At 38.6% G+C, this 17,921-nt stretch overlaps 1 protein-coding gene across 2 annotated transcripts in view; it reads left to right on the top strand.

Annotated features, from left to right (window-relative positions):
• cdk18 (cyclin dependent kinase 18) overlaps positions 1–17,921 on the top strand; it is a 63,730-nt gene that overhangs the window by 32,157 nt on the left and 13,652 nt on the right. For both annotated transcript variants that reach the window (XM_065259189.1, XM_065259188.1), the window contains 4 exons: positions 8,745–8,872; positions 13,357–13,482; positions 15,433–15,489; positions 16,300–16,414. In XM_065259189.1, coding sequence (XP_065115261.1) covers positions 8,745–8,872; positions 13,357–13,482; positions 15,433–15,489; positions 16,300–16,414 — 426 coding nt within the window. The remainder of the gene's footprint in view (positions 1–8,744; positions 8,873–13,356; positions 13,483–15,432; positions 15,490–16,299; positions 16,415–17,921) is intronic.

The following is a 17,921-nucleotide window of genomic DNA, read 5'->3' as shown; positions in this document are numbered from 1 at the left end:
TATTATTCCCTTTGACCTCTACCGGGACATTGGGGAGCTGTTACAAAGGGTCAGACTTCAGGGCATGGTTTCCATTTTTTACTCTCACAATGAAACTCTTGATCATAGCCAAGGGTCAGATAAAACTCAAAGGCAAATCCACTAACCACACAATGCCCATATTCCCGTACTTTCTGCAGTACGACAAGATTTTGCTGGTAGAGAAGGCGAGGATGTAATTTGACACGTTGGGTACGTATGAAGAATTGGGATGAATATGAAAGATTGGAGGGAGTCCAGATTACAGCTGGGTATCCTGGAGAGGACAATCTCCCATAAAGAGAGCGAGGATGAGAGAGAGCGGAAAACGACTCGCATGCTACGACCCCAATTACCGAAGAGGAGATCAAAGCGCTCGCTGCCACTGTGATATTTAAATGATGAGCCTGGATAGGATTTTGCTTTTCAGACCTGAAAATGAAGGAAACCAAGGCCCAGTACCGTCCTCGGTCTCTCATTCGCAGTGCTTTGTGCCACATTTGAAAGCAGCATACGGCTGTTGCTCGTGCACCAAAACTAAATGCACCAAAAATGTAAATTTTGTTATTTACTCCATCTCACGTTGATCCAAACCCGTATGACCTTTCTCTCTTCGGTGGAACAGAACAAGTAATGGATATTTCTGGGTTTACATAAATACAGTACAATGAATGTTCACCTTTCATGTCGCATGCAGGTGAGTAAATGACCAGATTTCCATTTTAGGAACTATCCATTTAATTAGAGTATGTGGGCAACAGATGACATTTACCTCACCTAACAAATCAGGAATGCCAAAGCATTTACCCATCTGTTTTGAAAAAAAAAAAACTTCCCCTTGCTGCATTCCTGGGCCAGGTGTGAACATAAAATGCAATTAAATCAATGCCGAAACGATGTAGAAAGAGCAAGCGAGAGAAAACAAACATCTAAGGCTGTGTGGGGACCTGCTATTGAATTTCAGATCTGTTGAAGAGCAGGATGTGATATAAATATTGATGAATCAGATGGCTAACCGAGAGACAGAATAGCTATCTCTTGTTATCCGAATCCCAGCGTTCCCTTTGTTAACGGTCCGCGTCGCCATAGCAACAAGCAATTAAATGGCAGCATCCATTTAAACATCAGAGACAAGTTGAGATTCATGCTGCCAAACAATAGAGAGGAAAAAAGCCGACTGCGTGCGATTGCTAGGGGAATCGAAAAGGACGACGCTTTAAAGAGAACAAGAAAAGTTGTGAGGTACCGAACGAGGGTAGAAAAATGTGAAAGTACCTCTTTATCTTACGACGTAATGGCACTCACCTAGTTTACTCAAATAGATGCAATACAATGCAACTGTGACTGCTCACTTTCCCATTCATTTTCTCTTTAGGGACTTAAAAAAATTCAAAGTTTGAAGGAAGCTTTGAACCAGGTCTGAAACTTTACGAGGGATATATATAAAAAAAGACTTTATGGAGTCTTCTTTAAACTAAATTAACGTCTCGTCCCATGTATCACTGTGAGTGATGTATGCTGATTAAATAATTATAAAAACATGAAGTTACGGTCATATATTAAAAGTAAACTCATATTGCATGATGTTTGTAAACATTTTAAAATTAAGTAGTTTAGAAGTGCACAAAGACCCTTTCTAATGCTGTTAGGGGGTTGTTAAAGCAATACTCCAGCCAAATTACAAGAAAATTATCCCATGATTTACTAACCCTCAAGCAATCAAGATACGCATTTCCATAATCTTTCAGACGTGCACGTTTGGAGTTATTTAAGTAAATGTCCTTTATAATGGGAGAAAACAGGGAGTAGGGAACAACTTCTGACTTTAAACCCACAAAAAGTCCATTCATCCTTCAGAGAGGTAATCCAAACGGCTCCAATAATTTAGTAAAGGTCTTCTGCGGGTAATTGATGCAACTTTGTGAAAAAATATATATTTCAAACTTTATAAACTATAATACTAGCTCCCGGTAACTGTGCCATCAATTCATAACAAGACAGTTTTAGCGTAGTAACCTTTGGTTGTCATAGCTACGTTGCGCAGTGTCTCTCATGAATCGCATGAGTCCAAGATGGCGTTGTTACCAGAAGCTAGTTTTTATAGTTTATAAAGTTTAAAATATGTATATTTTTAGACTTTTATTAACCTGCTTGAAGCCATGTTGATTACTTTTGTGAAGGATGAATGCACTTTTTTTGGGTTTCAAAATCAGAAGTTGTTCCCTGATCCCTGTTCAGGGTTCCCACACCTTAGTGTACTTCAAATTCAAGGACCTTTCAAGGACTTTCCAGGTCCAATACCCTCAAATTTAAGGAATAAATGTCTCAAGTGAGAGCAGGTTACATCGTGTTACCTTTTAAGATACATTGTTACAGTTCCCTTTCGAGGGAACTCACACTGCGTAACTGTGGTGACAATTTGGGGACGCCTCCAGGGGTAAGTGCGTCTGAATCTGTATATCAAATTCAACCAATGGTGAGGCTTAACGACAAAGCAGGGTGACGCGGGAGTCAGGAAGTATATCGCTATCTGAAATATTGCCAAAGACGGCTTTACAGGGATGCAGGAAGTATGGCAAGGGAGACGCAGCGTCTCGTTCCCTTCTTGGGGAACAACAGTTACATAGGTAACCTGAGACGTTTTCATGTGTCAAACACAAATATGCATAAAAGCATTTTGGTATGAATCAACATTCTCATACAGAAGATGTAAACGTTACATGTGCTTAAAAAGTCTAGAATTTTAATGAAATTATCCTACACTACACAGGGAATAATATGGCCTTGAAGTTTTTCCCCCAGATTCACAAACTTTCAAGGATTTCAAGGACCCATGGGAACCCTGCCTGTTTTCTTCCATTACAAGCTTAAAAAGCAAAGGCATTTACTAAAATAACTCCAAATCTGTTCTTCTGAAAAATGATAGACATATATATCTCGAATTGCCTGAGGGTGAGTAAATCATGGCACAAATTTGATATTTGGCTGAAGTATCGCTTTAACTTGCCTTCATGTTGACAGCAAATGCTGAATGAAAAAGAAACATTGGTCTGATTTGAAAACGTTATCCATAATTGAAAAAGGAAACGAGAATATTCCCTATGGAGAAAAAATGTTTTTAGTTCATAGACAGATAATTTGCTAAAATCCTCTGCGTCCTCCATAAAGAAATCCTGCTAGAAGGATTTTATAAAAGAGAACCAAATGCACCATTGACCGTCACATAAACTGAGATCTGAAGAGGCTTTAGGGTCTGTTTCAACAGTCCTTATAATCTTATTGCTAACGATTTTCCCTTACAAAATTACCCAAATGTAATGCTAGCGCTAAGACGTGTTTATTACCTGAAACATCAAACATCGCATGATGAAATGGTTAATTCATCCTCACAAATCCCAGTGTTAATGGTGATACTTTGGTTTTACCAAATAAGAGCAGAAGAGGCTGAAGCGTTAGTCTCATTATATATGGAGAGGAAGGGGGCGAGAGAGGCTTTTGATCACCCGGCGAGGCCTTCTCTTGCTTTCAAGGCTGTCATTGACATAAAGGAGCATTAGAAATCCTTTGTGCACCTAGAAAGGCTTTTAAAAAAAGAGGCATGAAAGAGAAAAAAACAAATGAAGGTGCGATAGAAAGAGAATCAGGTGATGTGTCATGTATTCACTCGATTTATACAGAGACTAACTGCGAGTTTTGACCTTTACTTCTCACATGTGCATTCATTTATATCAGTTATGCAACAGTTAAATACACAAAAAGGTAGACTAAACTATTTTTAAGTCTTTTTAATTTTTTAACAGAAGGTCAGTGAAAGAACAAGTCGTGCTACTTTCTGTTTTATTTTGTTGTATTTTCTACTTAAAGTCCGATATTAAATGTGTTCTCAGTTTGTCACACTACAGAAAAACGTGATATACCCAGACAAATTTAAATGATGACATAAACCTCTAAGTAAATAAAATAAATAATCAAAATCTTGGAAAAATAGGTAAGATTCTCTAATCTCAAACGCTGGGGGCGTGTCTACTGTCTGTACTGAAACCACGCCCACTCGTGTGAAAGCTGCTGTCCCTCTCAACTTTCAATTACCATTACAACCTGAAAGGAGGTTCACAATTGTGTTAGGGGCGTGGCCATGCTCGGTGGCTTTAGTGTGTCATCAAGCCACCGTTTTGGCCCCGCCCAAATAATCCTGAACCAGAAATGTGGAAAAACTGTTTAACGCTGTAACTCCAAAATGTAGTACTACACAGTTCACAGTCTTTGTAACGTGTTTCAGCAATACATGTCTAACATTTATAGAAACAATTCTCTGAAATTACTTCAAAGATTTTAAGTTTCAAAAAGCTGTACCAAATACAGGACCTTAACATCATTTCAAATCCTGATTTTTGTTAATTTGTCATGTTTTAGCAATAAATATGATGTGTATAAAATTTGTTTCGTTTTAAGTTTGGTTAATGGTATAGGCAGTTGTTTATATAAGCAACTTAAAAGTTCTGAATAAAGGATCATTTCTATAAAGGTAAATGGAAACCAATTTGTACCCTTTTAGTGAGAATTACTTTCAGTAAAAGTGTCAATTATTTTCACCGAGTGGACTGAATAACATGTCACATCACTGCATACAAATGTTTGTGTTTATGAATAAAACTAACACACTTACATTTTGCAAATGATGAAACTCAATCCATCAGAAACTGCTCATACTGGACATCTATAAATGGAAAAAAAGTAAAAATAAGGACAGCCACAAGTTAACTGGAATTATGTTAAACTAGAACAATTTAACAACAAGGGACAGCTGTTTAATATATGTAGGGGTAAGCGAAGCACAAACTAACCTAGCTTAATAGTAACACAACTACTTTATATATTTCTACAGGGTCGAGCAATCTGTGCTTTTAGTCTTTGTCTCTTACTGTCAGAAGATCTCCTGTGAATTTGTGAAAAGTTTTGATGTGGTTAAGATATTGAACAAAGAGTGTTTTGGAGGCATGAAAGTAAATTTCTGGTGTGTAAGTCACCAAATCCAACCTTATGTTACCTAAAACATAACACCAACGCGTCAGCAAATCCTAGTAACTGATAGGTGGGAATGAAAATATTTTTTTACCCAGCGGGGTTAGATAAAGCCTCAGGTATACAATGATAATGAAATGAAAACAATGTAAATACTATTCATCAAAATGATAACGGTTACAATACAATATCAGGGGAAATAACTCACTATTATGATTTTTTGTTTTCCCTTTCAATGAATGTGTGGATATCTATCTATTATAGGCAAATATAGAAACAATGTCCACCTTTAGTATATAGACAGAATTTGATTGAATTATTTGTGTTTAAACTCAATTTTCTAGCAGGTGTTACAACAAACCCTCTGTTTGTTACAATTAACTCCATTTATGGGGTAACGTTTGCACTCCAACATATCCTCCAACTTATACGATTGATTTGGTCGTTTGTTCATTTCACCAAATACGACCAGTAGATGCATTTACTAAATTAGCGCCTCTACCAGCAGCAGGTGAAACTTAAAATATTAGGGTATAAAATGATATTTTGGGGTATAATTTTGCTATGATGACATGTACAGGGAAAACCTTTCAATTTAAACTAACAGGATTAATTGTATTTTATGACACATTACACTATTTAGGCATTTAGGGCAAATAACGTACCCATTTATGTATTATATGATGTAAACACAGCATACAAAACAGTCACAACTTTTTAAAAATGAACTTTAAATATTCCAATATTCCAAGGTCAACCAATCAATTTATTTAAAGAAAAGATGCAAAAGTCATGAAAATCCGCTGTAAATATCAGATCCGGACGTACCTGTGTACACTGATTCAAAAACTGCCACGATGCTACGTCATCTATGATTGTGAAAAGACAATTGGCTCTCGTGTGTCTCGTGACTGATTGCATCATTACGTCAGCTAAGAATGTGAAGCGCTATTGGCTCTTGTGAACGACTACGTCATGCTGGTTTATGTTTGAATGAGAATGAGCGTTTTTCATATAATTATTTGGCTTTAGTTCGCAAGGTTTGCAACGCAAATGGTTTGTAATACTTTTATATGCAATAAATACCTGACTGTACTTGCATGTTGTGTTTTATATGGTTGAGAAGTGGTTGGGTTTAGGGTAAGGGTGGGGTTAGATGCTCCAAAATATCTTTAAAACCATAAATGTTTATGAAACTATTAAATTTATTAAATTAAATGTGTCTTAACTGATGTATAAGGCAAAAAACTTCAAACGTAACAACAGGTTGTATTTATAAGCTACTGCCGCTAGAGGACACTAATCCCTTAATACGTCACTTTACGTCGTAATACGGTGCTTGCACAAAGGACTTATGAGGTCGTTATTTTTTGGTCTCTTGCACTCCTGTTACTTTCGGTGTAAAAACAAACTTTTGGTGTTGTATATGTGTGTGTTGATTGTGTAAAATTTTTTTCATCTAACTTAAATATTTTTTGAACGATAGAGCCAAAGCCAAAAAGCCAAGAGCTGCGTTACCACTTTCAGGCATTTTTTATTAAAACAACGCCTCTCCTTCTTCTTCTTCATTGTATGCTCTGCTCACAGGATAAAGGGTCCATCAAATGAACACTTCAGGATCTTGCCGGTTGGTCATCAGGGTACTTTTCGCCTACTGTTTTTTAAATACTATGAATTTGGACAAACTACTCGCCTCACTTATTACTATATTGTGTGGAAGTAGGCGGTTCATGTGTTCATGTCAGATTTGGTGTTATTTTACTGTTCACAGCTAAACTGATTATTGCTGGGTAATCCTGCTTTTCACAAGGTGCCTGTAAGATGAAACCTGAGCATTTGTTTGTCTGTATCTCAGCACAACCAACCCAGTCTCACCCCATGGCGTCAATATTTGACGACACTTGACCATGCGTCAATATGTTGACGCGGAGGGTATACCTTTCGCGTCATTTTTTGACGAACTGGGGACTTCAATACTATTAAGTCCGTTGCATTCTCTTTCCTATTTTCTTACCATTTTCGCGTCGGTTTAGGGTTAGATTTACATAATGACATCCCTACGCAAACCTAACTCTAACCCCAACGCCAGGTGAAAACTGTTTAATTTCGTGTACACGGTTTAATTTTGCGTAATCTAACCCTAAACCGACGCGAAAATGGTAAGAAAATAGGAAACAGAATGCAACGGACGTAATAGTATTGAAGTCCCCAGTTCGTCAAAAAATGACGCGAAAGGAATACCCTCCGCGTCAACATATTGACGCATGGTCAAGTGTCGTCAAATATTGACGCCATGGGGTGAGACTGTGTTAGCACAACTGGATATATCACAGTCCTCATGTGGCTTTGATGATTTTAAAGCCTCACATCTTTCATGCAGTACTTAGAAACTCGTGCACTGTGACAGTCGTTGCAGGTGGTCATCTCTACCTTTCATCATAGCACTGTTAGCCTGAGAAGAGTCTGTGATGTTGCAGGTCAGTTTGTGTGCCAGGCCGGATCAGATGAGACGGGCTTTGATGTCCGACTCACTGAAGCGATTCAGATCCAATTTCTGACCCGTCTTCCCCGCATGCTTGGGGGTCAGGGCTCAGTTTCCTTTAATACACCCGGCCTGTCAGAGGGGAGGGCTTGTGATCCTCGCACAAATTTTCGGGATAACAGCAAATGCCAGGTAAGATTAGAGCCGTCACCCCACACGTTCAGGCTCGATATTAGCCTGGGTGCACCAGAAGGAATTCAAATGTCGTACTAAGCGGACGGCTACAGGGTCAGAAGCTCATTTGTTCATGTTATGGTCGTCTTCAGGGTCATAACAGGGATGCGCGAAACAGCTGTCGTGATCATCTCTGATAGGATAGGGACAGCCGTGGGTAATGCACCCGCTCTGAATGTCGTCTCCGCCAGATGTGGCGCTCATCCCTAAATGACTGAGATAAAGATTTCACTTCTGCGATCGTGAGAGGATGAGACGGCCATAAATGAGAACGGATGAGCCTGGCAGGCAATTCTCATTCAGCGATGGGCTCGGCCCAATAATGAGGTGGATCTCAATTATGCCGCCACGCCGCTGTGAAATGGACCGGGGGCTCCCAGCTCGACGCCTCCGGAGGCCGCTCAAGCCCTGTCGCCCAAATTGAACTGATGGAGCAGAAAAGCCATTTTGATTTTCTTTCTCACCTCTGAACACACGGTTTGGCGGTGGTAATGCCAGACTGCTGCTTGCAACTGGCGCACGCCCGCTAAGGGGTCAGGCGTGGCGACGGCGGGTCCTATCGGACTTGCCGCATAGGGACGTAATTGGATTTGTGCCGACAGTCTGTTGACACAAGCGTTATTAATTGGGGTGGCCAGATTGACACGCGCTTAGATAGGCACATCATAAATGCATGAAACTCTGTGTGATAATTGCTATCAGTCTGATAGCCGCGGTTGGCTTGATTAACGATCGCTTCCGTCTTTGGCATATGCTAAGGTTGACCTCACGGTTATTGAGTTAGCAGGCTAATCAGTGAAGAGGTGAGACGTCGATGGCTCAAGAGCAACAAGAGGTTGTGGAGACCCTTCAGACAATGCTTATGAACTATTGAATGGTTAAAGTGAAATGAAAGCAAATAAACATGGACGAGCAAAACAGACGTTGGTAATAACCTGAGAAGTAGAGAACTAGAAATCAATTAAATGATTGTGATTTTATTTTACAGGCGTGATGCCAAATAACCTGGGTTTACACAGTCTGCAACCCAGTCCAGTGGCACCGGAAAACCCGGCCCAGTCTCCTACACAACTGCAGTACCGTAACAAAGTCCCGCATCGCCGATTCTCCATGGAGGTGAGTACTGACAAATATAATAGATATTAACTAGATGCCAAACTGCTGTTACTGTGAATGAGGGGAAATGCAACACTTAACACGGCCGCTGTAATGACCCTAACCGTGGGTTTACACCAGACGCGAGCTTAACGATTTGCGTGAGTCGATCACATACAAAGTCAATGCAAAGACGCGATCAGACGCGCCCTCGCGTGGGGTGATGGGAATGGGCGTAAAAACGTGCTATTTACCTCAAACGCATCTTCGCTCAAGTTTAAAATATTGAACTCCAGCAAAAAATTAGCCTGACATTAAGTTAAATCCCACGAGTAATCTAGAGCGAGTAATTTGATGCCCCGTGTTTGGTGTGTACGTAGCATAAGTCCCGCCTTCCAATAAAAAAGAGCCAATCATCGGTTGACAAGTGCATTTTATAACTGTAGCCTTACTATATGAAAATACATGGACTCAGGCCCTATTTACACGTAAAGGTTATTTTGAAAAACTGAGACATTTCCCTTCATTTTTGCCTTTCGTTTACACGCAAACGGAGAACTTGCCTCTGAAACCGATTCTTTGCAAAAACTCCGGCCAGAGTGGAGATTTAGAAAATCTTCGGTTGCACGGTTGCATGTAAACTGAGACAAACTGATGTTTAGCCAACGTCACAGAGCCCGCACCTATGCCAAAAGTGCGAAAGAGGAACAGGAAATGATTGTTTGCTGTTTTCAGGATTCTGATTGGCTTAAGAGGGCTTGAGCTTCTAGTTACATCGCCACCTAGAGGTTTGGCATGCTCTTGATGGCATATATACAGGGGTACGTGTCAATTAACACTTCTGAAAACTGACGTGTGCACAAAGTTATTTTTGAAACCGGAGAGGTTGAAATGTCTGTTTATGAAAATAGCCGCCCACGTGTAAACGTAGTCTCAAAGCAAATAAATATAAACAAAGACACAGACCTCATATTTTGAATTTCATAGGATCTTTAGTGTTTTAAAGGCACTCAAAGTTTATCAGCAAAAATATTTTTAACATATTAAAGTTTGTTTGTTTGTACCACATGGAGCTCTTACAAGACTCTTTGACTGAGACCTTGACAATCACCTTTACAGAACAACAGGAGCCAGAATCAAAGCTCTGCTTGATATTTTCAACTCTATTTCTGATAAAGTCCTTGCCCGAGGCGTTAATACCTTCTTATCGAATGCTTTGTTTCCTATAATCTCTTTATGTTTGAAGGTGAAAACAAATTCAAACCTAGTATTAAAGATATGTCTGACTGTATTAAAGGTGCATTGTGTAACTTTTAAAAGGGTATCTTGACAGAAATGCAATATAATCTACATAACTATATTATCAGTGGTGTATAAAGACCTTAAATAATGAACTGTATTCTTTTTATTACTTTAAATTGAGCCGTTTTTATCTACATACACAGCTGGTTCCCTTTATATGGGAATCACCATCATGTTTCTACAGTAGCCCTAAACGGACAAACCAGAGTCCTGCAACGGGTCGTGTACCCACGGATACCCGCATAAAAGTGTCTAAAAGGGGTGGATTGTGACATTCCTAAAATTCACAGGTGGGGATGTGGGCTGGTAATTAACTCAGTGCCGGCGGCTAATAGCACGAATGAAAATGTGTGCAATATTTGTATGTCTAAATTACCATTACACGCGCAACATATTACATTTGACCCCTCACGTCACCACCACAGGACAGTGCGTGACCTTTGTTGATCCTTCTCGTAGCCTAGTTGGAGCGAGCGTTGCAGGAGTTGCATAAAGTTTTGCCGTTGATAGCAATCTCACCACTAGAAAATTTACATACATCACCTTTAAGCACAATGTCAGAAAAAATGGTTCCAAGCTGTTACTGGAGCGGTACTGCTTAAAAAGCTCCTAATATGTAACATTAAGGTACAGATTTGTATACATTTGGTACCAGTATGGTACTAATATGAACTTTAGGTGCAAATGTGTGCTGTTTGAAAGGGTAGTAGCTCAGTGACAGCTAGTGTTCATTTTTAAAAAAAATTCTGAAGGTGTACGCGACGTCAACTGTAGGTTTCTGAAGAGGGTTTTTGAAGACATAAGTGGGCGAAGCCAGTCGTCGCCATCTTGGCAAACGCGTCACTGCGTGTTGCTCCCAGATAAACGAAAATGGCCAAATAGGTGGAATGTGGGTGGAGCTAAGCGAACAGCAGCGGCAATCAACCTATCACTCAAGCGGTCTTAATTAAGCAGAACTTTAAAGGCAGGGTGCACGATCTCTGAAAGCCAATGTTGATATTTGAAATCACCTAAACAAACACGACCCTACCTCAATAGAATCTGAACCATCTTTAGATTGACCCGCCCCAAACATACGCAACCCAGGCAACGAAGTCGGTTAGTAGACACGCCCCTTACTGCTGATTGGCTACAAGTGTGTTTTGGTACTCGGCCCGACTCCCTTTTCCAAAGCGTTTTTCAGAAATCATAAACTTTAGGGCTCTAAAGGGGATCGCACACCGGCCGCGCAGCTCAGCGTCGCGCCGCGTTGAGTCGCGTCTAGGACAACTCAGAGGTATTGTAAACCGGAAGTGCACATTAAATAGCGCGAGCTTCGTCAGATAGCGTCTCCTTCAAAATGCTAAATATACGTTAGCAGCCAATGTTAATCGTTAATGATTTGGGACAAATATGATGTTATAAATTGTTAAATTATGTGAGTGGCGCTGTGTGGCGCGAAAGGGATTTGAGCAACTTCCTGAGTCACAGCTGGGCGGCGTGGACAGGCGCCACCTGGCGGTGCCGGTGTGCGTATACTCATAGAAAACAATGTGTTCGATTTTTTGTAGAACGGCGTGGCGCTGCGCGGCCGGTGTGCGATCCTCTTAAGGCTTAAAGGTGCAGTGTGTAATTTTTAGAAGAATCTCTTGACAGAAATGCAAATTAAGATACAAAACTATATTATCAGGGGTGTATAAACACCTTTTTATAATGAACCGTTATGTTTTTATCACCTTTGAATGAGATGTTTTTATCTACATTCACAGAGGGTCCCTAATGCGGAAGTGGCCATTTTGTGCCGCCATTTTTCTACAGAAGCCATTAACGGAAAAACCTTTTTTTACTAAGTTGTCTCTGCCAATTACATATTTTCCCAATGGCGGGTACCATAGCTTCTCTACACGTTTCAAAACGAGGGGTGAGCAGTGGACTGAGCCGTTGGTTGCAATTCGCAAACTCACCACTGGATGCCGCTAAAATTTACACACTGCACCTTTAAAATAATTTAAACAAATGAGTTTCACGCCCTCACAGTTGTCAGGAAGGGCAAACGTAGCTATATAGGCCAAAATCACTTTTTTGTACAAGGCTGTATACATATACTATTTTCTGCTGTAAAGTTGGGCATTTTTACATGGGTGTCTATGGGGATTGACTCTTTTGGAGTCTCGGCCTGTCGATGAATTGCAGTTGAAGTCATCAGATAGATCATAAGGTTGCCATTTGACTAGAACACACACTTAGTACAATCGTTTTTGTACCTAAAAAACGGGCACTATTGTGCTCTGATATGCCATCAAACATATAGCACTGCACCCAAACAGTATTGTAGAAAGCTATATTTCACCTTCTACAAAGGCAAATTGAAAATAAACCACACCAACTGGATTCCTTCATGACAGCGGCTTTGATCTTCTCCTTTCTTCTCTTTCACCATAATCATCCATGCGATTCTCTATAGGGTGCACGGGAGAAAAGCCTCTGTAAGATTTGCAACCCAGAAAGATGAAGTCCATCATTAAATGAAATGGAAGTATTACCCGCAAGTTAGTCCAGCGCCACAAAAGCGAGAATCCACAGACTGAATGTTCTCCGCCTCGCCTGTCAGCCTTCGTATTCAGCGGCCATGAATCTAAAGGTGGAAAATTGAAATGAATGCCCTCTCCCGTTTTCAAACCCAATGAGTTCCTTCTGCCGTCGCAAACCTTTTATCTGCACCACAGACCCTTATTTTATCACCGCAGGCCTGACGGGAGAGGGAAGACATTTCATTCGCTGGTTTTATTGAGAATCGCGAGCTGGTTTTATTGCACGACCGTACGAACCAACCCACGAGGCAGAGCAAGAGAAGGAAATGCATCCTTGCATTGTGCTATATTTTGGTCTCATCTAATCATGGCAAATGAATCGAGTTATGAACTAACTCCATAACACCTTTTACAATAAGAGAAGATTGTTATACATATTTCAGTTTCTCTCACAATACAATATATTGTCCCATACTGCCTTAAACTGTGCTGGCTTATTAAGAGTAAAAGTAGACAGGTTTTTCTCATCGTCTTGGTGAGTTTTTCACAGTGAAACTACTCAGTTGTGCCCATAGGCGTACTGTTGTGTTCGGCGGAGGAGAAAGCTGTCAAATTCACCTTGACGTTTTGTGTTTTTATACGTGTGCTGGCTGTACGCTATTAGCTGACAGCTCTTTGATGTTATGTGTGCAGGATGTGACTAAGAGGATGTCTCTGCCCATGGATATTCGTCTTCCACCGGAGTTTCTGAAGAAGTTACAGATGGAAAGCTCTCCACCCTGCAAACCTCTTAGCCGCATGTCCAGACGAGCTTCATTGGTTAGTAACCAAATACAGATACACAAATGCATGCCTCAATGTTTGTAAGCATCAGTAATTCTTCAATATAGTAAGCTGCCCACACAGAGCTTTGTAGACATCACAATGGATTTCACTAGAACACCTGTCATTCATAAAAATCTACAAATTCTCTCCATCCTACTTGTTTGAGAAAGATTTGGGCCCTCAGATTAGACTATCGGCTCCATTTAAGGGAATAGTTCATACCATTTAAAGGAATACTCCACTTTCATCAAAAAATCCTGATCATTTACTTAATCATATGTCATCCAAGATGTTTATGTCTGTCTTTGTTCAGTCCAGAAGAAATTAAGTTTTTTGAGGAAAACATTTCAGGATTTTTCTCCCTATAGTGGACTTTAGTGAACAGTTTACAGTTTTGTCTTGTCGCCCAAAATTTTTTTACTTCTTGTCTTGCACTAGCATTGAGATGCGCCTAACCTTACGTATTACATAATCACGTCGAAAGATCACGCGTTACATATGTGAAATGCACGCTTTATTTTAAACAATAAACTGACAGAAAGACATTAATTAGTATCAATCCAAATACAACAACGTCTGAACGCTCCTCTTTCTCCATACTTGTACAGTGTTTAGAAGTATGGAAAAAGAGGAGCGTTCAGGCATGACCTTTCGATGTGATTACGTAATATGTAAGGTCGCGCTGGCGCATCACAATGCTAGTGCAAGACAAAAGTTGTGGTTTAAAAGTACATATTTTTTTCTTTTTTTGGCGAAAATGATGATCGTTTAGCTAGATAAGACCCTTATGCCTCGGTTGCGATTGTTTGGCACCCTTGGGGGCCCCGAGATTGTGCCGGGGGCCCAGTTTTATGAAATATATGAATTTATTATGAATTCTGTATAATTAAACCTAAGAAAAATAAGGCTACTAACCAACAGCACTTTTAATAAGTTTTGTTTATTTCAAATGTTATGTTTACAATGTTTTATGTCATAAGGGCACAAGTGGGAGCCACCATAATGAATCTCCCATAAACTGTTGCCCACTCAAGTCTACAATATGGAGAAAAATCCTGTAATGCTTTCCTCAAAAAACTTAATTTCCTCTTGGATGACATGGGTTGAATAAATTATCAGATTTTTTTGAGACATTTTTTTAAATGTTAGCTTCCAATGCAGTGGTTCTCAAACTGGGAGTGCGAGGTGGTTCCAGGGGACCCCAGTTTATGGCATGTCATAAAATACATTAATTTATAGATTCTGTGTAATTAAACATCCATAATCATTTAATACGATTTATTTTATTAAAATTATAAGATTGTTTTATGTTATGATTTTTTTTTCAGGTGGGCTGCAAAAAAATATACCCTACACGGGGTTGGGGGTGTTGGCACACGCTAAAAAGTTTGATAACCACTGTTCAAAAGGAATTTAAAGGAATAGAAGATAACATAAAAAGGCATTTTTTTATAATTTTAATAAAATTAAATATTTCAAATTATTATTTATTTTTATTAAGAAATTACTCATTTGTGTTTAACCGAAAAATTTCATATACATCCCAGCTAAAGTTACAGTTTGTAATAATTTTTTTTCTACATAACATCATCCTATGATCCTATAATGTAAGGAACATTCTTTAAAAATATATTCCTGATATCTTTGCATGAACAGAATCCATAAACAAATACTTTTAACTATTTATAAATCCATTCCAACCTTTCCTTTAAATATGTGCATGGTAATATTTAAACTACATTTACAAACACAACAAAAGTTTTACAGTAAATCCCGCAATGTTTAGGGAGAAGTTAAGTGATGCACTTTACATTTTTACCATTATTTCCAACATACGGCTTACCACACTGTTGTCCAGAAACTATGTGAAGAAACGAAACACCTCCGAATAGTCACATACTTGTGTATTTGTGATCTGGTCATCTACTTTGCTATTCTTTCCAGTCGGATATTGGCTTTGGAAAACTGGAGACTTATGTGAAGCTGGGCAAACTAGGAGAGGTAAGATTGCTTTCTCTTTCTTGGGGTAAGAAAAAAAACATGAATTAGACTATAAAGTTAATCAAAATAAAAAGCAAAAGCCAATTAAAATCAACAATGGAATCTGTCATTACAACATGATTCCATGTCGGCATGAGAGACTTGTTAAAGGTGAATTATGATTGAATTGGCTTTATAATATATTTGTGCTTTATAACTCAATAATATGTTTACCACCACAAACCTGTCAATTTTCCATTATGTGCAACAAAGCATTTACATTGCAATATAAATCATTTGCTAAATGCAAACCCTGAGGAATACTGGATCTAATGACTGTATATGAACAAAACTTGAAGTACTTAAAAAATACTGTACATCGACTTTATTTAATTCTGTCCCAGAAGCAAATAAGTGAATTTCATATCTTTGTATCAGCTTTTTTTAGTTTATTTAAAATAACAGCCCTGGCTTTGATTCAGTGAAGTCAATGTCTCGCACTATAAAATAGTTTTTGAATTAATTTGCATGACAATAAACATTATCTAGCTTGTAAATTATCATTTAACAACATGTTTAGCATATACAAAACAATCTCTATGTACATAGTAATGGTTAGTTAATGGTTAGCGTCCAGATAATGACACACATTACATTTGGTTCTCTTTTTATAAGATTTTGTATCATGCTTTCTAAACATTATAGATGAACAAAAGCTAGATTATCATCTCCAAAACTCAATCGGTTCAGAGCCTGACAGAAGTTTAATAATGGTTTAGTCCAGATCTTGTTACGCTAAAGAGTGACATTCGTTTTCTCTCCATTATTCAGGGCACATACGCGACGGTATTCAAAGGTCGCAGCAAGCTCACAGAAAACCTGGTGGCCCTGAAAGAAATTCGTCTGGAGCACGAGGAGGGGGCGCCGTGCACAGCTATACGGGAAGGTATCGTTTCTCACTGAGAATTACAGCTTGAATTACTTATGATTTTGAGCTCCCCAGTTGTTGAAAACCCAGATTGTCACGAAGAGTACACACATCTAAACTAGTGAGCCACAGGCATCTCCTTCAACAAGCCTGAATCGCTCCATCTAAATGAGATGAAATACGTGAGCTGGGTTGCTAATGACAGACGTCGGCGTGCAGCAAGGTTGCCACCCAGTGGTTCTTTAATGAATCTTATTGATGCTCACTCATGCTGTAAAAGGCTCTTGAGATAACAATATACTATGATGAATTGGATTTCAATGGGAAAATTATAGATTTTTGAGAAGTGACCATGAAATTAAAGCTCATTTATTAAAGAGAATGAAATGTGTGTAAATTAAGTAGGCCTAATATTTTCTACCTGTGGCTATTCAAACATTAGTTGTTAATAATACCAACCATAGACGAGAAATATGTGAAAAAATGTTTGCAGAAACATTACTACCCAGTTTTCTTATGTGTGAACAAAATCACGTCAAATTTATTTATTTTATCCCATTTTAATTTTACTTCCATAAAAATTTTTTTTATTTTATTATTTCTGCATCCGGTTTTCTACCATTCAAAAGTTTGGACACACTGACTTAAAATATATAAAACGTACATATTATTTTGCAAAACTTAAAGTTGTGGAAAAATGGAAACATAAAAGTTTAGCATTTAAGTAATCATTCAATAGCATTCCAGAATTTCTGCTCTCTACATAATTCCCATATTTTTGTCTGTGATATTGCAATGGTTTAATGATTTTACAATTCACAGCAGATGTTCCCAACCTGTGGTCCATGCCCCAATGCTTCAAAGTCAAATAAAGAGGCATACAATGCTCACAAATATTAAAGTGTGAAGTTTTTCAAAATCATATGCTTACATTGCTTTGTCAAGATAATGTAGTAAAAATTATATTTAATGTAAAATGTTTACTATTAATATCGATAATATTAAATGATAAGTTAATTTTCTTTAAAAAATCCAGATAATTTACTCACCACCATGACAACCAAAATGTTGATGTGTTTCTTTGTTCAGTCGAGAAGAAAATATGTTTTTTGAGGAAAACATTCCAGGATTTTTCTCATTTTAATGGACTTTAATGGACCCCAACACTTAACAGTTGTAATGCAGTTTAAAATTGCAGTTTCAACAGAGTTTCAAATGACACTAAACATCCCAAACTAGGCATAAGGGTCTTATCTAGTGAAACCATTGTCATTTTTGACAATAAAAATAAAAATATGCACTTTTAAACCACACCTTCACGTCTATCTCTGGTCCTGTGTTGCGCAAGCGTGACCTCTGAACAAAGAAAGACATCAACATTTTGGATGACATGGTGGTGAGTAAATTATCTGGATTTTTTTTTAAGAAAATTGACTAAACCTTTTAATAATCTGAGCTCCCCAACCCTAAAATAAACATACAGTATATGCTACAGGATTGGGGTCTCAGATCAGCATATACATTT

This window comes from Paramisgurnus dabryanus, chromosome 14 (genome assembly GCF_030506205.2).
Source record: "Paramisgurnus dabryanus chromosome 14, PD_genome_1.1, whole genome shotgun sequence".
In the NCBI taxonomy this organism is placed as follows: Eukaryota; Metazoa; Chordata; class Actinopteri; order Cypriniformes; family Cobitidae; genus Paramisgurnus; species Paramisgurnus dabryanus.
Note: the sequence above shows the minus strand (reverse complement) of the source record. Positions and strands in the feature narration are given on the sequence as shown.